This window comes from Dysidea avara, chromosome 3 (assembly GCF_963678975.1).
Source record: "Dysidea avara chromosome 3, odDysAvar1.4, whole genome shotgun sequence".
NCBI classification, from domain to species: Eukaryota; Metazoa; Porifera; class Demospongiae; order Dictyoceratida; family Dysideidae; genus Dysidea; species Dysidea avara.
Window position 1 is genome coordinate 41,095,130 of NC_089274.1, and position 23,251 is coordinate 41,118,380.

The window sequence follows — 23,251 nt, forward strand, 5'->3', positions numbered from 1 at the left end:
ATAGAGGAAAGAAGTTAAATTCCAGCTGGCTTTAACAATCTTACTGAGAAAAGCTTAATTAACTCTTTTACTTGTCCTTTATATCTTTCCATTACCTATGTCTATGCTGTAATTCCTGTAGCTTCTAGTCCATGTCCATGAAAAAATCAAGTTTGGAGGAATGTGCACCGCTAGGATTCACTCCACCCTATCATGGGACTTCTTATCCAGTATAGCAGCTGCTGTTGCAGTCTTTTGAAACTACAGGGACACAAATAAACTAGTATACAGTAGCTGTTGTAAACTTTTCATCTTTATCATCTAGTGTAAATGGTTGAGTCTAGGTATTTAATATGAAATACTTTGAGGAAACTATAGGATAAATGTTCACATGACCCTTCAAATTCTTGACGTTCTATTATTTAATGTGGTGTGTGTGGTTAATGCTATTCCACGTAGTGTCCAACCCATATTGAGATGATGACATCAGCTGAACTGGCCCACTCTGCAGCACAACAGACTGATCATGCTTTGTTCCCCTAATATTAGCACTGATATAGCTACCACCATTGTACATATTCATTAACTAGACATTCGTTACCATCCTCTGCATGGTACAATGCATGCAGAGTTCTGATGAAAACCCAATCCCTGTATTAATTGAGTATAGCTCAAAAGCATACAATGAAATTGGAAATTTCATTAACTAAACCTATATATGGAAATCTACTGAAACTTTACGTACCAATGAGAATACTCCATGAAATTATTTTTATTTATTGATTTGTCCTATGAAAATGCTATGAAAGATTGGGGCTACCAATGAATTTTTTTTAAAGTTGGGTTTCCAAGACAAATCTGGCTGTAGCCATCCAGATCACTATATAACTAACCTTCACAGATGAGTCACCAGAGAACTACTCCTAACAGTAATTGAATGTGTACATACCATATTATACATGTGCCGGCATACAAGTAGCTAGAGTTTTTTACTGTGCAGACTAGCTAATCAATCACCAAACATTGCATGCACTTCACTACTGTACGTATAGCTTAAGAGAAACCAGCTGTTCTTGTGTAACTTATGAGATAGACTAGATATGTATCAGCTCTGGTATCAGCAACCAAAAGGGGTCGTTTCCTTTTCCATTCCCGTCCACTTTCTGCATGCTTAGCCATGTCAACAAACCTATATTATGTTATAACACGCAACTAAAATACTGTAGCTATAGCCTAAATATTTCAAGTGGCAATATTTTCGAGGTTGAGTGGTGCAAAAATTGCGGATTGGCAAACAATTCCATATATGGTATGGAGATCAAGGATAAAATTTTCGCTGTTGACCCAAAAGGCGAAAATTTTCTCCCTTGAAATATTTAGGCTATGCGGTATAGCTACGCATGACCTCCCAAGAGCGTCGAGCATATCAAAACATGCCATTGGGATTTGTAAAGCAAATATCATAAAACTTGATATCATTCAACTCCTTATGAATTGCTCTATCCAATTCCACCTAAACAAATTCGTAATCGCCATGGTAATGGCATGATGCCGCTATTTAATTAGAACGTGTACTTCGTGATTTGCTCTCCAATGGAGTTGCTACTTTCTACCATTTATTGTAGCTGTTAACACTTTAGCATTGATTAAATTTTGGTATCATCGCATAGAGGAAGCTTATGCGTGTGTAATGGCAGCCAAACAAAATTGATACCACCTTCAGAACAAGAGTTATGATAAATAATGAAACTTTAAACTAGTTCACCTCCATATAGGCTGCTGTACATTTATTTTACGCATAATAATATTTTACGGAAAATTGAAATGTATGGGTTAATTTGACACGAGTTTTGATATGGAGAGAGTGCGTATATTTAGTCATTACATACCGTATAGCTAGCCTAAAAAATATTTCAAGGGGCGAGGTTGAGCAACGTTGCTAAAAATAAAAATCAGCCTTGCGGATTTCCAATTCATGACACTATTATTATTATTGTTACTGAGCAGACAGCACAGCTGATATGCTCAGGAAAAAAAAAAAAGCAATCATAAAATGAATTTAGCTACGTAGTTACAAAGATTACAGTTATTGGGTTCCATACAATGTTTGCAGTTCCGCTGAAAAAGAGTCAATATTGTTGCTCTCAATGATGGAAGATGGTAAGTTGTTCCAATCCTTAATTGATCTGGAGAAAAAGCTCTGTTGGTATGAATAGGTAGATGAATTTGGTAGAATAAAACGATGTGGGTGATATAGTCTGGTGGATCTTGTCATTGAAATAAAATGAGGAGGAATTGACAGTGAATAATCTTGATGTATAATTTTAAAAAGTGCTTGTAATCTGGATATTTTACGTCTCAGCTGAAGGCTTGGCCAAGAAAGATGCTGTAACATAGCTGTGACTGAACTGAATCGATTGAAATCATTTAGGACCCATCTAGCTGCCCTACGCTGTACTTTCTCTAGCTGTTGAATATTGTTATGGTGGTATGGGTCCCAGATGACTGCAGCGTATTCCATTGACGGTCGTACTATCGTAAGGTAGGCTGTTGCTTTGATGTTAGACGAGCAGCAACTCAGATTGCGTTTCAAGAAGTTTAATGTTCTATTGGCCTTAGCAGCTATATTACTAATATGTGGAGACCATGATAGTTTGTTATCCAATATAACACCAAGGTAGGAGTGTTGGTTTGATGTACCCAAGTTGTGATTGTTTAGCTTGTAGTTGAAAATGATTGGTGATAATGATCTGGTAAACCGCATAATAGTACATTTGGTTACATTGAATCTTAATTGCCACTTAGTTGCCCATTCGTGTAGTTGATCAAGATCATGCTGAAGTTGAATGGCATCCTCCTTGGTGGTGATAATTCTGTAAAGTAAACAGTCATCAGCAAATAACCGTAGTGGCGAATTTACATGTTCTGTCACTCCCAAAATGTATTAGAATATTTCAAGGATAAATTTTTTGCTGGTAACCCCCAAAACCGTGAAATCGACGAAATTTATAATAATTGTAATTCTTGTATTTATTACTATATCCGAGTAATCGTGTTATATTCTACATAATATAAGGGCTAGCAATTTATAGTGAAATAGCACCTGAGATCGAAATCAGTAGAAATTCTTGATGGATCAGACGTTTTAGACTCTTTAGCGGTGCCATGCCCACGTAGTCGTCGCTATTACTGAGTTATCCACGAAGGACACAAGAGTTCATCGAAAATTAATTATTGATTGATTGAGGCGCTTGTTATTAGAGACTTGTTTACCGTTTTATAGATAAGGATATTGCGCAATGTGTGATATCATAGTAAGTGTAGCCACAAAGTATCACTTATATACTACAGTTTGCCGTGGTATATCAGTTACGTATATACCACAGCGCGGCGCTTTTGATCTCCACCACAGGTGCGGTTAGTCTGGCGCCGCCCGCCCCTTCGCAAAAAGTAAGGGTCTGGTGAAATACAAATACCTAATCATTTCAAAAGGAATTCAATTAGACAGCGTACGTATTGCTTGTTACGTCAGATGATTGCACTTCAATTCGAACAAAAGCATTGTGTTGCCAAGGCGATTTCTGTGTGAACGTCATTGGCATGCACTAATTGGCTAGCGCCGAATCTGGGCGCTAGAAATGATTTAGTATCTGTATTTCACCAGACCCTTACTTTATGCGAAGGGGCGGGCGGCGCCAGACTAAGGTGTGGTATACAAAGTTCATACCTGTGGAGGAAGTAACTGGAGAGTTGTAATACCGAAGATGATGCCTACTCGACTCAGGAGTACTTTGTGCCTGTTTGCTTTTGTCTTCCCTGTTACCGTGATGGGATGCTCATGTTCATCAATTCCAGGCGCCGTTGGGTCGATATGCCAGGGTCTTCGAAGTTCTTCTGACGTGTTCGAGGCGCGAGTCATTGGCGCTAATTGTAACTGCATTCCATCCAACGATGCACAAAATACTGACATTTCTTGCGTGTCAGCTTCTCTCTCAGGCAATGGGCAGTTTACAAGTAAGATTGTGACAAGAGCAACTTGTGATATATCAACTATCACCCCATACGGAATACAGCCATGCAGCAGTATTGTAGATACATTTACGCCAAATGGTGAGGTTGATATTAAGCTATGGTGAAGACTACACTACGTATGTACTGGTATGTTCCTTATAGAGTGTCCATATGAGGGACAGATATTCATGGATTGTGCTCCATTGTGTCGCAAAACTTGTTCCACTGTTGATCAAACTTCTCCATGTCCTGAAGTATGTGTAAGGGGGTGTGGCTGTCCAGACGGCATGGCGATTGATGAAAAGCAAAGAAGATGTGTCATGAGATCACGATGTCCTAATAAAGGTAGCTATAGCCATACAATACTATGTATAGACCTTCAATTTTTTTTTAATTTAAATTTTGAACTCGTGCTCAATAGATAGAGTATATTGATTGCCGATCTCAGAAATAGTTTGTTTGGTTGAATTAGCTACTTTGGGATGCACAGTGCTTTAAAACTACAATTTTTTCTCCAGAGTTTCCCATACATTTTATAGGTAAAATGACACAATTGAATTAGGAAGCCATCTAGCAACCTGGACTGTGCAGCTGCTTCTAGCTACAAGTTTGTACATGTAATGAGTGACACAACCATCAGAAAATTGTTGTGCAGCTGAAAATCGCTAACCTGAGCACAAAGTAAGCACCAGTAAATACCTTCAATCTGATAGTACATTTTTCAAAGTATTCTGCATACATTACAAGGCTTAAAATGATTACAACATGACACAAAACATCACTTAGCTGTAACGTGCACAGCAAAACTAAGATTTCCATGATGATCAGTATGTGGACAAACCCATAGCGATTTTCATCCTTATTAGAGCTCAGATGATGGAGCAATTCCAAGTTAAATGTGCATTGTTATTTTGTGCTAGGGTTCTATTGGAAAAAGTACAGGTTAATAAAAAAATCTCAGATACTGGAATGTTACTATGTAGCTAAAATAGTCCTTGTCATATACCAAGGACTATTTAGGACTATTTTGTCATGATGGCTTTTATTGTTTGTAGCATATAGTGGTTCTAATGTACTTACCAACTGGATTACTACTGGCTTTGAGAGTTTCCTGCATGTATTTGGCTGTCAATGGTAACTATTTACAGAAGTGGCACCAATGACTGTGACAATCCAAAAATCTCTCCATGGAAAGTAAAAGTCTCAAATGATTGCATGTATAGTAGATGCTGCCAATGATACGATCAGCTTGCAACTTTGATGACTTCAACAGTGGAGATTCCATTGCAAGATCCCTTTTACCATATATACCTGTTTGTCTATTCGTCTGCATCATCATTATGATTATGATTAAGAACACTGAAATGTCGCTAACTCGATAGCCAAGGAACATATCAATACGGGACTTAAGCGCTCATCATCTGGCAGCTCCAAGTTTGTTGTTACAACAGCCAAAGCGTTGCCACATAGAACTGTTAATCCAAAGATCCAGGGTTTGATTCCTGCCTATGACAATTTTTTTTCCTTCTCAGTGCGCCACCTTTTCATGACACACTTTTTCATGTCAGTTATTGACGACGATTACTCGGCAATCTGTGCACACGACATGATTCACACACGAAATGGAATGCTCACCATCTGGCTACATATGTCGCAAAGTTTATTTGCATTTCTTCATCCGCTACAGCATGTTGAAGGCCATGCTGTAGAGAAAACCTCAGCTGCATTCCATTGCTAACCACATGATAAATAACTCGGCTGGTAAAGCACCTCCCTGAAGTTGTTATGGTGACTGCTATGTAGAGCGTGGGTTCAAATCCTGCCAGTGACAAAACTTTTTTCTATACCTTTTTGGTGCATACTTTTTCTAACTCAACTTTTTTTCTGATAGTAAGTTCATAGCATCCTGGTATTGCTTCACAGCATATGGACTGTTGGAAAAGTATAATAGTAGCACATTTGATAGTAGGCATGGGCAGGCCAATTAGGTGCATTTTTGTTTGTCTGTGTGTTTGTTCTATATTCTATTAGAGTAAGTGTTTGTAATTCCAATTCTTTGTGATGTTAACTACTAGCCTAAATTATAGCCAGGAAGTATGTACCTGTGTATTAAGTTAGTTTTGCTTGAACCTTTTGCTTGCAGCATAGCTACGAATGATTTATATACTCTTTGTTAACCACGTTATTACAGTGCCAGCATGATAGGACAGCACCACATAATTTGCACATGTTTTATTATTGGTAAAGATGATGCTTTTTCACCTACTTTTCTTTCTAGCAATTCTTTTATTTTTGACCTATTATGCTCCATATTTTGCTCAAGAATTATATATTTTGCTCAGTATTAATCTTTGTTAATTGACCATTTCTAAGTGCAAAGACAAGTTCACCTTAAAGTGGCTATTCTATTAGAGTATCTCAATCTGCACATACCGTATGCGTGGTACATTTGGCGATCATTAAATTTGGCGAATTGGAGAAGAATGGAAATTGGCGAACATTTAGTTTGGCAAATTGGTGAAGAATGGAAATTGGCGAACACTAATTTAGTTTAATGAAACATTTCACGGTCGCTTCTCACTTGAGAGTATGGAGTCCTACGAGAGTGAACAAGTTGTTCGTGGTCATCATGTTTATAAAAGCGTGTGGACACCGTTTATTGGAGAAGAATTAATTTGCCACTAGGAAAGTGGAAACAGGAGCGATCCATTTGCAGTGGCAGTATTGAAATCAGCCTCCTCAGATTCATCCATGGTTGTTGGCCACGTGCCCTGAAAGATTTCTGCTGCTTGCAGTGTATTTTTGGAGTTAGGGGGAATAATTCGTTGTACTATAACAGGACCAAGACAGTACTTGACTAATTTAAGACAGGGAGGCCTCGACGTGCCATGTAAGCTAACATTCATTGGTGTTAACCCCCACCTGTCCAATGTGGCAAGGCTTGTCAAGCGCTTTGAAATTCCAAAAAAGAGAAAATTACCAGTAGATGGAGAACACAGTGGTAACAAGGAAGAATCACATCCTAGTAAAAAGCAAAAAGATGTTGCGGCTTAAGAGCCAGAGGTTGTTTGTGTAGAAGGTGTTCTGATAACTGATGAGTGAGATGCATGATCAGTGGGTCAATTTCAACAGGAAAGTGCTCAGTATTGCAGATAGAGAAACTATTGTGAAAGGTGGGTGATAATATTCATAACTGAGGTGTGTCATATAAAATATTTTATTACAGGGTTAATGTTGAATGATAAGCATATCAACTATTCACAGGAGATTCTTAAAGCCCAGTTTAAAAGTTCTGGTATTGTTGGATTACAGTCTACATTATTTTTCAGTAGTCAAACCAGTACGGTATCCAGTGATAAGCACCTGCAGATCATCCACTGCCAACAAAATCATTGGATTGTGGCATCATCCATCACATCTCACCCAGTAGTCTCCATATATGTGTAATAGATGGAACTTGTTAACTTGTACATGCACACATATTATGTCATTGTAATAGGTCACGTGAGTGTAAGATATATAAGTAACTATTTGCAAGTATTGTCCGGGACCACTCCAAGAGTCTATAACCATTCCGGTACTTCCTCGCACCTTACAACATGATGCCTTAGTCCAAGCTCATGACGCACCTGCTGCAGGTCACCAAGGACAGGAAAAGACCTTGCATAGATTGCACCATGATGGCTATTGGCCAGGCATGGTCAGTGATGTCAACAAACATTGCCAACAATGTATCACTTGCCAGCAGTCAAAGCTACCCGCACCAACCAGGGCACCACTTATTTCTCTTCCAGTTGGTAAGCCGTGGGAAATGATAGCAGTTGACGTGCTAGAGGTGCCCATATCTTTTCATGGTAACCGGTATTTGTTGGTGGTGCAGGATTACTTCACCAAATGGCAGATGCCTTCCCCATGCCAGATCAGACTGTTAAACGCATCACCAAAGAATTGATTGGATTATGCTCCAGAATGGGGCTGCCAAGTGTTCTACACTCTGACCAAGGCAGAAATTTTGAAAGCACCATTCTGAAACAAACATTAGATGCTTTTGGGGTGACCAAGTCACATACTACTGCTTACCATCCCCAAGGGGATGGTATGGTCGAAAGATTAAACCAGTCTCTTCTTCAGATGTTGCGTTCTTATGTTGAACAGGAAGCAGATTGGGAGCGCTATCTTCCATTAGTGATGTTTGCTTATTGTACCACAGTCCACTCCTCTACTAAGGTTTCTCTCTTCATGCTGATGTTTGGACGACAAGCTTCATTCAATAATTTCTCTGAAAAAGACGTATTTGACCCTAACTCATATGAAGCACAGCTACGACATAAGATGGCCAGTTTACAAGATATGGTAGAAGCAAATTTGGTGGAAGCAGCCAGCTTCCAGAAGGCAGCATATGACAAACATTCAATGCATCAGCAATTCAAAGTGACTGATCCTGTATGGTTGTCCAACCCCAGACGTGGCAAACTTGATCCCAGGTGGGAAGGTGGATGGACTGTCTCAGATGTCAAGGGTGAAAGTACAGTGGAAATATGCAAGGGCAATACTAGAAAGGTTGTTCATGTTAACCGCTTACGGTACCGCATGGGATCCCAAGAGACAGCTGTATCTATAGAAGCCCAGAAGCCAGAGAGAGTATTGTGGCATCCACCAGCGATTGATCACTCTATAGTAATGACAGATGATTCTGCACCTGGCCTAGCTTCTGATGGCACCAGCACCCGCCGATATCCATTACGTGAGAGACGGCCACCCAATTGGCTTAGACCTTAATTATATGAACATTTACAAGGAGGGGCGAGTGTAATAGATGGAACTTGTTAACTTGTACATGCACACATATTATGTCATTGTAATAGGTCACGTGAGTGTAAGATATATAAGTAACTATTCTGTACTTATAACCAGTTGTGTTTCTGTGTGGTTGTATGATATATTAGATTGCTGCTGAGGTCTAGTGTTGTTGCACGTCGTGTCAGCTTACCTACGAGGCTCATTACATATGATTCGCTATATGAGTCAGTTGATGAGCCAACATTAAATAAAATAAAGGAACTGTTTGGAGCATATATCACTGTTAAGATAGCTGCTGGTAGTCCCAAACAAGAAGGTTTTGTGGATTGTGGGCTATTTGCTATAGCCACTAGCGTTTCACTAGCCTATGGAAAGCAACCACCAAAGTATTTGCAAAATTTTATGAGGACACATTTGATTAATTGCATTGAGAATTGCATGTTTGTTGAATTTCCTAGTGTTTATTGAAACTTTATTCTATTAGTGCTGAACAAAACAATATATCTACACATACTGGTATTTATAAGCACAACTATACTGTATAATATATAAGTACGTGGCAGTACTTTTACAGTTTAATGGCATCCAGTATTCCAGCCTTTCTAAATCCATTTACTACCATCTGTGGCTTTGTTTCCATCTCTTTCCATGCTTCCATAATCCACTTAGCACTAGGGATTTTCACCACCCCAAGGTTTACATCGATTTTGACTTCTTTAACTGATGACGTCTTCAACTGCTTGCTGACTTCCTTAGCATACCATGATTGAAAATTAGCCCTAAGGCGATCCTTCATGGGCTTGTTAATTGCAATATCCAATGGCTGCAACTTGTCAGTACAATTGGCAAGAATTTGTACTGTACAAATGTTGTGAGTAGCAAGCAATGAAAAAATTGCATCAGTAGTCTCCCCACGGAATCCATCATAGATGGCAAGTGCAGGGTAGTTGTCTTGTAAACTCAATTCTTTTCTTTTATGGTTGACTAAAGGAATAATGATTTTCTTGAGATATCGCTTCATTATATCCTCATTAGACCAATGATTGTCGGTATGCCAGATATTCCAACCAGGTGGAAAAGTCACATCAGGATGGCACCTCATCGTTTTTCCTTTATAGATCAGCTGGGGTGGGAGGTATTCACCCATTGCATTAGCTGCCAACACGGCAGTTATTTGTCGCTTATCATCAGAGTGTGCAATTGGTACCACTTTGGCTCCTGCTTTGTGCATCGTCCAGTTCCCAGTTGGAATAATTGACAGCCCAACAGTTAAATATTAAATCACTTGGGATGTTCCTCATCACTGTTACTGCAACAAAAACACCTCCTTAATTTCATCAAATTCTGAAATTGTAGTTTTCCCTGCTGTTGAACATTTTCTCTTCACGTATCCCATTCGATCTAATATAGACCTAGCCCAACTTTTGGTGATATTAATATGACCACCATAAAAATGTCCATCATGCTGCCTAAGCTTGGTTACATCTCTTGCTGCCACAATCCCTTCAGCTGCTGCCATCACTACAGTTACATTAACAATAGTGCCCGTCAATCTAAGAGACTCGATATACTCTTGGACAGCAGCGTCCATTTCCTCACCAAGTTTCAAGGGCCTTTTCCTCTCCTTTGTTTCAAGAGTTTCTACTGTCACTGCTTCTCCTGCTTTCTTTGGATCTTTAGACACTTCTTCACAAGCTTCGCTTAGCGCGTCCAAGTATTTTGACTTTAACCGCCTGGCTGTCGATTCATTGATTGAAATGAGTTGCAGCTTTAGTCGGACCGTGGTCCGCAGCGTATTTGCCAATTTGAGCTCTCTGTCGTTTGGAGTAAGTGTTGTACTTTCCTCTATCTGTGGACTTCGACACTTCCATAGCTTTGGCTACAGCTTCGTCAGCCATTTTAATTTCCTTGGGCACAGGTAATACCGGTAATTTCTTGTCATCTTCGTCCTTGTTCACCCTCCTAAAGTACTTGTATAACGCCATGTGCTCCAGAATGTGGATTCACGTGGTGATAGTAATTAAGGTTTGGTGGTGATTTTAATTTGGCGATTGGCACAGAATTCGCCAAACCGCCAAATTAAAATCACTGCCAAATGTACCACGCATACGGTATATAGCAAGAAACTTGCTAAACACATGTGATTGTTCTATTAGGGTATCTTGATTACTGCTCGCTTTTCCCATAACAATTAGCTATGTATTGTTGATATTTTATCACGTGTGACTTTTCTATTAGAGTATCTTTACCTTTATGTCCACTTCACAAAAATGTACCTGTTATGCCAGCATTTTGCTCATTGCTTTCACCCAGCCATTATGCCAAAACTTTTGCCGGCAAAATCAATGCATCCCTAATTATTGGTTTGGCTTACATGCAATTCTGCTGTTTAGTTAATCCCGTGTTCATGTTATTAGGTTTTGCATGATGGTGGAAAGGTTCATGCAAAAGATATCACCATGCATGCTACTTTAGGACATGATCTTTAATGCTTCATTCCCAATACATTGATTCATGTTATAGTGGTTAATGAGAAAATGTGAAATGGTCCTGCATGTAGGGCAGGTACCAATGCTAGTATTATATAAAGCTGGCTAGTGGCCATATGACTACTGTATATTACCCAAAGAGTATATTGCAATGTGAAGGGTATTAGTATTGACATGCATGAATATATCTGTGTTTATTTTGGCCCCTTTTCTCATGTATATAATAATGGAGATGAGTATAGGCATCATATAATCTGGTATTGAAAGAAAGTTAAACTAAATGCCACAAGGAACTTTCCACTATTGTGACTGGGAAACCTTTGGAAAAAGCTTGCAGGAAGGATTCTATGCTCAAGCACTCCCCAATGCTTTAGCATTCCGTCCATCAAAACTGATTCCTACCTTTTTACTCTCAACAATCAAAACATCAAATTATGGATCCCAATCAATAGTTGATCAAGTACCAAGTTAAAGATAATCTTCTACTTCATCTCTTCCCCACAAACTGATCACATTATTATCTAAAATAAATAATTAAATACATATAATAGAAACCAGTAATATCTAACTAAATAGCTTCTTTTTTTTTTCTTTTTACAAACACAGTTTCCTTTTGTGGTCAGTAGGCAAACTATCGCAATATTATACATACATGTACTGACCTGTATATAGGTAGATTTTTACATCAAATGCCATAAAATTTAATCTCAATACATCCCAAAATTTTTGAAATCTTTTCCTGAGAGCTTTAGCACACATTGCATGCTAATTGTACTCCAGGCAATATGGATATAACACAAAGTTATATATTAATATTCCAGTAGTGAATCAGGGTATTATACCATTCAGTCTTAAATTGTTCACTAAACTGTCCATCATTGTAAGTCCAGTAACTTCTTTAGTGGTCACTTCATATGCGACACAACCATAAACATGACCCATGGAGACACTGGATGATCACAATTACCCCCACTAAAATTAACAACAAAGTAATGACTACGCACACAAATGTTTGCAATAATTATACCATTCAGTCTTAATTTGTTCACTAAACTGTCAATCATTGTAAGTCCAGCAACTTCTTCAGTGGCTGCTTTGTATTGATGCCTTCAACTTTGTCACATTGATGGCCACACTTGCGAACAACGATTAGATAGCTGTACACTGTTCATTACACACATACACTCTTCCTCAGTTGTTCTCGTCCTCCTGTCCCACTACTAAGTGAATTCTGGATGTGACGAATCACAAATCATTTGATATCTCGGCATGTAGTAATGGCTACAAATTAACCTTCTGGTAATCATGAGTAGGTTTCTCACTGCCATTGTGGCATTCCAGGCCGTATTAACAGCTAACTTATTCTTGATTGCAACTCCGGATTCATACATTAAACCAGTTAAAGTATCGCTTACGTTCGTGCACTACAGAAAATAAAACACTCGGGTACATGTGGTCTCAAACCAAATACAGCACTCGGCTTTGGCTTATGCTATATTTGTCTCTTGACTACACCTGCTATATTTTCTGTATTGCACTCACCGCATTGCTTTAACTAGTATACGAAGCATTAAATGATCTTATGCAGCGTTTGTGCTTGTCAGTGCTTGCACTTATTAGCCCTTTTGCAAGTGCTTAAATAATTGAGGAAGTACTTCAAGTATTTACATGAGCTTATAGAACTTTGCGTGGGCGAGATCAAAGGAAAAAGTGTACTTTAAATTTCATAAAGTACGCTCTCAGCCGGCCAACTGCTTCATCGACCACAAAGAGTGCTTTATTCGTTCAATAAAGCACTCTTTGCGGTGCAATAAAGCACTCTTTGTGGGCAATAAAGCACAGTTGCCCACGTGCTTTAGTGTAGGCTAATAGCCTACGGGGCTCGCGCCAGTACGACTAATCACCCAAGCCGGTGAAGGCTGATAGCCTTGCCGCGCTGAGTGATCAATCACCCCAGCCGATACGAGTTCCACCACTGGATTACTTTTATAGACATACCTAAATGCTTCGATGATGGGTGGGAGAAGGTAACGTTGCTGTTACGTTTGTTAATGTAAACGGACAAGTTCTGGAGATATCACGGAAATACTTCACCATGTGACTCACAATAGAATCGATTGTGGGTTGGGAGCAAAACCTGCCAAAAGACGCAATGAACGTCTACTATGCCAAACTATGGTGAAATACACGTGAGTTACTTTGTTAAACTAGTGTATGTGCGTTCAGGCTGCTAATAGTTCGTGCAACGCTTGTTAATTACGAGTCCTAGTGTATGGTGAAGCTACACGACTAGAACGTTCCATAAATCATTTAAAGCATAGCCTTGCTCGTGCTATATGAAAAATAAAGTACGAGGCGCGTGGCCGAGATGCTAATAAAGCACGAGGCGAATATACTAAATGTTTGCCCCAAGACTGTTACACAATTATGATGCTGTTAGAACAAAAGAATTTCCTCCACATTTATAAAGTAGTAGCCACTTGACCTATAGTAGTGCATGTCATCAGTTGTTGACCACTTTTTGTGCTTTATTTCATAAATTTACCACAGAAATGGATAGAGTTTTGTGGGGAAAAATCCATTTTAAATATACATAGATTTTAAGTATTCGTATTATATATTCATGTATATTGTACACTGTCCAATTCACTAGTGTTTTATATTGTTCATTCAATTGTCCTTTCACTTTCTTGTCTTATACATATAACATTTACGGTGGATTTTATCCACAGCAGCATAGCATACCATTAGGGATCCTGATTATTATTCTTTTAGTATTTCCCAAAATTATGTTTGGGGAGCACACTTACTATTCCCAAAATTCCAAAATTTGTCCTGTGAGTAATAAAATAGCCAGTCATGAAGATTTTAGAAAACAACTGCTGTAAATCAATCACAAAAATTGAGGGAAAAGGTCGAGATACTGGAGCAGTCAGCTACAAATTGGATGATTGTATTATTGGGAAAGTGACTGCTCTATTAGAGTATCATAATCTTAGATCTATTTGTATATTAGCAAGGCTTCTTGGGTGCTTTTTAGAATTTTCTCATTATATTAATGGAAGTAAAATTTGTTAATGTGATAGTAATAATAGCAAATTAGTATTCTGAAATTCTTTTAGTCACTTATTCTCAAACTTATGCTATAGTTATATCTCTATATTCCATATCTCTATATTCCATACCATGCAGCTTTGAGATATAGAAAAATATAATGTGCTAATATTAAAATGACATTCAAGTTGGCATTATATTGCTTGCTCTTATTACTCACAGCTCACAGCTACAGCTCTTATCACTCACTCACTCACTCACTCACTCACTCACTCACTCACTACTACACACACAACCGTAGCCAAATTTATGTAGCCTGAAATAGCTAGTGTATCTTTTATTTTGACACTGTTTTCAATTCCCAGCATGTTCGGTAGATGGTCAGATGATAAAGACTTGTGCTAGCTCATGTCCTCAGGATTGCCTCAGACCTGCTAATGCCAGTTGTGTCCAGGAATGTGTAACAGATGTGTGTGAGTGTGAGGAAGATGGTCAAATTGTGGATAGAATCACTGGCAAGTGTGTCCAACCACAACAATGTACTGGTAAGTCATCTCTTTGGTAAATTACTATACTTTAAGACATGATTGCAACAATCCTCGGAATTAGTGAAATCCTTAAACAAAATTCAAATTCCAAAGTATATTTCCACAATTTTTTTACCGAAACAGAATAGGTGCTTTTGATGCAACAATTCTCTTCATACTTGAGCTTTTTCCATCAGGCTGTAATGCATACATCTAATCTTCAAAGGGATCTAGTAAAATCATCAAGGTTAACTTGAAAAGCAGTTTAAATGGAATGATAAAAAAAGTGGCTAACTTAGACTGATTATATGTATGTATAATAATTCAAAGTCACCTACCCTTAGAAAGTTCATACTACATGTTGTATTGTATAAGTTTTTTTTTTCTCAGCTTGTCCTATTGATGGTCAAGTTTATACAGAGTGTGGATCATCTTGTCCCCTGACTTGTGACAATATCAATGATACAATATCATGTATTACTGACTGCTGGGAAGGTTGTGAGTGTCCATTAGGAACTGTAATTGATGTGGAGAATAGGAAGTGTGTGGAGCCCAGCCAGTGTGGTAGTCAATTACCCACTACAATAGAAAGAATAAGTGAAAATGGCCACTCATGTGAACCAACATTAGTGTGTCCTCATAATGAAAATAACGATTTTGATTATTGTCAGTATTCGGTGGAAGTTCTACAAGTTTTTAACGGAACTAAGCAGGTAAAATATTGACCATACAAATAGACACACAGCCACACCATCAACTAGTGTATTTAATTGATCAGTTAATTGCAGGTTGGTGAAAGGATTGTGCAGAGTGGTCCTGATTTACAGTCATCCTGTGGAAATTCAAGAAATTATCTAAGTATTGGTACAACGTATGTTGTTGGTATTGGAGGGGGTTGTTCCTTCTTTGATGAGTGGACACCATATAATGATTTTACTGATCAATATCGTCAACTATTGACTACCAGATGTTTAGGATCTTCAGCCAGTGTACCATCACTGAATTTTTCAATACTAGCCGTCCTAATGATTGTGGTTTCATATTTTGTATTTAGTTTGTGACTTTACTGCCAGAACATTTTATTAGCTACAATGTACACAGAAATGTAATATAACTTTATCACTATAGCATAGTAGTATAGTGGATGGTAAATACAGGCCGTGTATGAGATGAAATGTGTACAGTTAAACTAAAGGTAGGGCTAAAATGAATATTCCAAAAAATTTAATAATTTTAAAAAGGAAAATTTTAATTGTGTATTAGATTCACAAACACTTAAATTATGTTTCCATAGCAAAGGAGACTGTGTTGATCTGTTAATTGGTGTCACAACTCCCATTATTTTGTAAGAAAATGACGATTCATTTCATAAAGCTTTAAATCTATTGCTTTACCATTGTGTCTACAGATGCTCCCAAAACACTGAGTACTTGATTTAGAACAAATAACAAACTAGTTTGTTTTAGCCCTAGTTATATAGCCTATCACATTGTGGGTTGTATTTGTCATGATGGAGATGTTTTATCATTAAGTAAAATAGTAGGAATGTGCCTGGATTGAAAAGTAAAGCCAACAATTATGTTCCTTGTTGAAAATCTACCAGTACTGGGTTTACTGGTATTGGATTGCAATTGGTACAGTTGATACAATGGAAACCTAAAATTCTTGAAGACAAGCACTATATTGTCAGCCCATCTCATCATGTAACTCATTCTCATCTCATGGTACAATAGGAAAATATTGTTGTCTTACCATGAGTTCATGTGCACATATACTGTATTTGACCATATACCTGTAGGAGTATACCCTATCATGATTTCAGTGTGTATGTTGCATACTTAAATACGTATTATACTAAAAGTGGTCATATAGTGTGACAGCTAGGTGCATCATGAGCTTACGACTGTTAGCTGTGTTACTTAATTAGTAAAAACTGATCCTTGCATGGTTAGGTTGATGCTTCATAAAATATGACTAAAAGTCCTCACTATGGTATCTTGATGCAGTGCAATGGATCAAGTATTCAAATATACATATTCAGCTACAAGAGGTTAGATTACTTAAACAGTGTAGAATTGTAATTCTTACTACATGAAAATACATAGCTAGATTTCTAATCTGGTATGGCAGGGTGCATAACAAAAGAAGAAAAGTTAAATTTCTACTCACGCATTGATATTTGTCTTTACTATAATAGCAGACCTTTTTGAATGTTTTATTGGAGTAGTTGACTGTTCTATTGGAGAATGTTAATTTTAACTGCTTTCTTTACTGCTTCTCAAGCCTAGATATACATTTCATATGCTATTATAGATTGTAGCCTCTACTAGCTTCCTGGCTAGAAAATTAAGGGGATGCTTCAGCTCATCCTAAATCTGCATTATTTATTATTTATAGAGTTGCATGCAGTTGATAATTTTTGAGTGTTAGCAGTGTATGTAGTAAGGGTACTAAAACAAGAAAATTTATCTGTGGCTACACATAATTAATCCTCTTTACACCACCAGTGCTCCTAATGATATTGAAGTTACAGTTGGTTAATACATGTTACTGGGGGGCTCTAACTATAACATTTTGTAACTAAATTGCAAAACTGAAGTACATTTTCACTCAAAAAATTAAATGTATTGCACTTTTGATTATTACTTTTATTCTGTTTTCTGTGATGGAACCCTGTATAATTTGAGGCCCTTATATCACTAGTGGCTGCGGCTTGTATGGACTGTACCAGTTGGCTCAGTTGATATAGAGGACGTCAAGCTCTAAAAAGTATGGCAGCTTCAATAATTTTATTTTTCCCTTCCGTGTTTTGCTTCACTGAAACCACCACATGCAAAGAGGATACCTTTTACAAAACTGGGTCATTGGCAGCATTACAAATGACACCTTATGCAGCTTACACACACATCATGAAGATTTTGTGGTTTGCAAATTACTGTCAACACTTACTGTGCAAAAAAATACATATCTAATCCAAAACAGCCAAGCTGTAAAAAAGTGTGCGGCCCTCAGGAAGGCTATGGTGAAAAAAGATGTGAAATCCGAGGTGGCGGCCAAGAAATGGCTGTGATGGTAGGTTAATGGTAAAAATTTTAATAATGACAATTCAGGTAAATTTTGTGAAGTGGCACAAAAATTCACCTGAATTGTCGTTATTAAAATTTTTACCATTAACCTACCATCACAGCCATTTCTTGGCCGCCACCTTGGATTTCACATCTTTTTTCATCATAGCCTTTCTGAGGGCCGCACACTTTTTTACAGCTTGGCTGTTTTGGATTAGATTTCATTTCTTTTTGTATTTGTATACCCCAAAGCCGGCCTATGGCCAGCTTTGGGACTTTTTTAACCTATGTTTTTTTTCTTTACTACAGGAAGAAGAAAAGATGAAGTAGATGTACTTTTAATATTTTATCAGTAAATGTACAAATTATATATATAATACATATGTGACCGGATTTGCGAAAAGGGGCCTTCCACACACATCCAATTTGCCAACTTTGACAATTGATAACTTCAGATTGGAAAGAGCTATTGCCTTGAAATTTGGGCAGTGGTGATTTCTTTGCAGCTGAACTCTCTACAAAGTAATTTCTTCTAGCTGATCTCTCTACAGGGAGATTTGTTTGTAGCTGAACTATGTACAAGGTAACTTCTTCTAGCTGATCTCTCTACAGGGTGATTTGTTCGTAGCTGAATTCTGTACAGATGATTTGTTTGCAGCTGAGCTCTTTACAAAATGGTTTCTTTGTAGCTGAACTCTCTACAAGGTAACTTCTTCTAACTGATCTTTCTACAGGGCAATTTGTTTGTGGCAGAATTTTCTACAAGGTGATTTCTTTGCAGCTGAACTCTCTACACGGTGGTTTCTTTGTAGCTGAACTCTCTACAAGGTAATTTCTTCTAGCTGATCTCTCTACAGGGAGATCTGTTTGTAGCTGAACTATCTACAAGGTAACTTCTTCTAACTGATCTTTCTACAGGGCAATTTGTTTGTGGCAGAATTTTATACAGGGTGATTTCTTTGCAGCTGAACTCTCTACATGGTGGTTTCTTTGTAGCTGAAATCTCTACAAGGTAACTTCTTCTAGCTGATCTCTCTACAGGATGATTTGTTTGTAGCTGAACGATCTACAAGGTAACTTCTTCTAGCTGATCTCTCTACAGGGTGGTTTCTTTGTAGCTGAACTCTCTAAAAGGTAACTTCTTCTAACTGATCTTTCTACAGGGCAATTTGTTTGTGGCTGCATTTTCTACAGGGTGATTTCTTTGCAGCTGAACTCTCTACATGGTGGTTTCTTTGTAGCTGAACTCTCTACAAGGTAATTTCTTCTAGCTGATCTCTCTACAGGGAGATCTGTTTGTAGCTGAACTATCTACAAGGTAACTTCTTCTAACTGATCTTTCTACAGGGCAATTTGTTTGTGGCAGAATTTTATACAGGGTGATTTCTTTGCAGCTGAACTCTCTACATGGTGGTTTCTTTGTAGCTGAAATCTCTACAACGTAACTTCTTCTAGCTGATCTCTTAACAGGGTGATTTGTTTGTAGCTGAACGATCTACAAGGTAACTTCTTCTAGCTGATCTCTCTACAGGGTGATTTGTTTGTAGCTGAATTCTGTACAGGTGATTTGTTTGCAGCTGAGCTCTTTACAGAATGGTTTCGTAGCTGAACTCTCTAAAAGGTAACTTCTTCTAACTGATCTTTCTACAGGGCAATTTGTTTGTGGCTGAATTTTCTACAGGGTGATTTCTTTGCAGCTGAACTCTCTACTTGGTGGTTTCTTTGTAGCTGAACTATGTACAAGGTAATTTCTTCTAGCTGACCTTTCTACAGGGTGATTTGTTTGTAGCTGAATTCTGTACAGGTGATTTGTTTGCAGCTGAGCTCTAAACAGAATGGTTTGTTTGTAGCTGAACTCTCTACAAGGTAACTTTTCTAGCTGATGTCTCTACAAGGTGACTAGTTTGTAGCTGAACTCTCTACATGGTGGTTTCTTTGTAACTGAACTTTCTACAAGGTGACTTCTTCTAGCTGATCTAACACAGGGTGATTTGTTTGTAGCTGAACTCTCTACAAGGTAACTTCTTCTAGCTGATCTCTCTACAGGGAGATTTGTTTGTAGCTGAACTCTCTACAGGTGATTTGTTTGAAGCTGAACTCTCTAAATGATGGTTTCTTTGTAGCTGAACTCTCTACAAGTTAACTTCTTCTAGCTGATCTCTCTACAGGGTGATTTGCTTGTAGCTGAACTATCTACAAGATAACTTCTTCTAGCTGATCTCTCTACATGGTGATTTGTTTGTAGCTGAATTCTGTATAGGTGATTTGTTTGCAGCTGAGCTCTTTAAATAATAGCTGAACTCTCTCAAGGTAACTTCTTCTAGCTGATGCTTTTACAGGGTCACTAGTTTGTAGCTGAATTCTCTACATGGTGGTTTCTTTGTAACTGAACTCTCTACAAGGTAACTTTTTCTAGCTCATCTTTCTACAGGGTGATTTATTTGTAGCTGAATTCTGTACAGGTGATTTGTTTGCAGCTGAGCTCTTTAAAGAATGGTTTCTTTGTCTCTACAAGGTAACTTCTTCTAGCTGATGTCTCTACAAGGTCACTAGTTTGTAGCTGAGCTCTCTACATGGTGGTTTCTTTGTAACTGAACTCTCTACAAGGTGACCTCTTCTAGCTGATCTTTCTACAGGGTGATTTGTTTGAAGCTGAACTCTCTACAAGGTAACTTCTTCTAGCTGATCTCTCTACAGGGAGATTTGTTTGTAGCTGAACTCTCTATATGATGGTTTCTTTGTAGCTGAACTCTCTACAAGGTAACTTCTTCTAGCTAATCTCTCTACAGGGAGATTTGTTTGTAGCTGAACTCTCTACATGATGGTTTCTTTGTAGCTGAACTCTCTGCAAGGTAACTTCTTCTATTGATCTCTCCACAGGGCGATTTGTTTGTAGCTGAACTCTCTACATGGTGGTTTCTTTGTAGCTGAACTCTACAAGGTGATTTTTTCTAGCTGAACTATCTCTTTCCATAGTTGCATGAACTCCCTACAAGGTAACTTCTTCTAGCTGATCTCTCTACAGGGTGACTTGTGTGTAGCTGATCTCTATACAGCTGATCTCTTGAATTCTCTTCAGGGTGACTGCTCTATTAGGATGACTGCTCTATTAGAGTATCTCGATCTCGCACTTGCTACACTAAGTTGGATTTCGTGTTATAACTCTGTGGCTTTAAGTCTGATTCTTCTACACCATTGATGAACCTTTCTAAGATGATTACTCCATCTGTACAACGATTTTCAAAGCATTACCCCAAGCGCTTTATCTGGTAGGCGTGGAAAGCAGTCGTTTTTTTTTTAAATTAGCTAATCTCGATTGCGTAATTGTTACACACTGTTGGTTTTGTCGTTGTATCTTCCTGTTTTTTAGCTCGATTTCTTTCAAACCACAAAAGGTTTGAGGTTCAATAGTTAACCTATTCACCCACCGATTTTCAGCTTCTTCCGATTTGCGGTTTACCCTGTAGGCGTGACAACATATTGGTATTATTTTTCGTGAATAATCGCTCATAACTCTTTGCCTGTTTATCGTATTCCAGCCAAAGTTGGTACCGAGATGCGCCTTTATATTCCCCTTCTGTGTGCCAAATTTCAAGGCAATCGGATATGGCGTTCGAGGTTTATAGCAGTTTTTGTAAGTGTGCGACAAGAAAAATAAAAATAAGAAGAAAAAAAACGAAGAAACTGAGCCAATTTTTGAAGTCGCATATCTCGGGAACGCGCGAAACGATTTCGCTCAAATTTGGAATGTGGAGTGCTGCAGTTGGAGGGCATGTCCACAGCAAAATCGTCTTAAGGAAGCACAGAGCTACGGAGGTGCGAAAATTGCGTTTTCTTTCTTCCTGTCAATATACTCACGGGTCTTACGCGCCGGCTTCTTGGGCCGCACGACACACTACCGTGTGTCTTGATATACACATCGTGTTGAGTCAGTTTTCTACATAGGCTAACAAGGTCTCTTGAAAATGATGATAGTCGGGATGCTTCTTCTTGTTGGCTGTAACATCAATCTGTTGGTTCCTGTATATATGAACACATCACGTGCGATCAGTTACTGTATGTATACATTAATATCACTATTCAGTGGAGTTGTATATACAGACAATTATGTGCCACCACTAAACTTATAGTCATGAATATGTGATTAATTTATTGCAAGCAAAAACCATTATACGAAACAAAGATCTAGATTTTATCTGTAAGGACGATTTCATGAAATCTTATCCTGATACTGTGTATTAGGGATCATGCATGGAAGTTTGCATTTTCTTACAACAAAATATTGACCAGAAACTAGCCTCACTTTGGCAGTATTGTTTAGGCCCAAAAGTGCCTTCAGTGCAATCCGAAGTGTTTCCAATAGGTTGCTACTAAAACGTAATTACAAAAAATATATTCAGTGAAACTTTCTATCGACTGATCATGACTGACTGGCCAATGCCTTCAGACAAGTATAACTCAATGACAGTGAAGAGTTGTGTTTGCAATGGAATTTCAATTACTGAAAGTGAAGCGGCCATTACGTTTTGTTTCCAGATATGTTCAGCCTGTTGCACATGCAGCATTATAAACAAAGAACGGTACGAGAAGCAGTATCGTCCTCACAGACCCATTCTCTGAGAGTACAGTTAGAGATTATGAGCATCCTATCAAGAGGGTGCTTATAATCTATAATTGATACTGCTGTAACAATTGGGCATCCAACCTCAATAACTGAGTTTGTATGATTAAATCACCACTAGTATATCTGCAGGTATATAGGCAGTCTCTCTTGTAGCCATACCATTATTTCAGCACAGAAGCTCATTTAGCCAACTTAAATTTAGTCTTGTACTGAAATAATGGTCTGGCTATGCAACACTAAATTGGCAACACAACAAAAGTATCATTTCCTGAAACATTGCTGTCTATTGCTTGGCATTGTTTTGGTTTCAGTGCTTCTAAACCCAGGTGATGTATATACAGCAAATTGACAGTTACATTCTGCAGTGGGAGTTTCTCACTCTTTCTGGCACCATTCTCCACAAGGTTGGGCATGTTACACTAAGTACATAATGTAATGAATACCCTTTACAACATGGGAGCTTATAATCTCTAATTGATAAGCCCCTGCACTAAAATAGTGGTCTGGCTACGTTACTTAAAATTCCTTGTACTTGTCATATATAGAATTCAGAAACAACTGCAAGGTTATAGTCAGCTACATATAGCTACCTACTGCATACATTTCTTGATATAGAATTTTGATGAAAGGAAAAGTCGACGAATGTGCACTTCAATGTTAACATGGCTAACTAGTATAAACAAATTAAGGTTTTATGATGTT

At 38.1% G+C, this 23,251-nt stretch overlaps 2 protein-coding genes across 3 annotated transcripts in view; one reads left to right on the forward strand and one right to left on the reverse strand.

Annotated features, from left to right (window-relative positions):
• Window positions 1–3,374: 3,374 nt before the first annotated feature.
• LOC136251018 (SCO-spondin-like) lies at window positions 3,375–16,000 on the forward strand. Of its 2 annotated transcripts, XM_066043399.1 has the most exons (6): window positions 3,375–3,391; window positions 3,685–4,089; window positions 4,153–4,335; window positions 14,699–14,878; window positions 15,251–15,573; window positions 15,649–16,000. In XM_066043399.1, exons 2-6 carry the CDS (start codon window positions 3,744–3,746, stop codon window positions 15,919–15,921), a joined length of 1,305 nt encoding a protein of 434 aa, XP_065899471.1. In that variant the 5' UTR covers window positions 3,375–3,391; window positions 3,685–3,743; the 3' UTR covers window positions 15,922–16,000. The 2 variants fall into 2 exon arrangements, with proteins under 2 accessions (XP_065899471.1, XP_065899470.1); XM_066043398.1 differs by lacking the exon at window positions 3,375–3,391 and having other exon boundaries at window positions 3,552–4,089.
• Window positions 16,001–21,835: 5,835 nt separating this feature from the next.
• The window catches only part of LOC136251022 (uncharacterized), a 34,390-nt gene continuing 32,974 nt past the window's right edge, over window positions 21,836–23,251 (reverse strand). Inside the window, exon 8 of the mRNA XM_066043405.1 lies at window positions 21,836–21,945. Coding sequence (XP_065899477.1) covers window positions 21,931–21,945 — 15 coding nt within the window. The 3' untranslated portion in view covers window positions 21,836–21,930. The remainder of the gene's footprint in view (window positions 21,946–23,251) is intronic.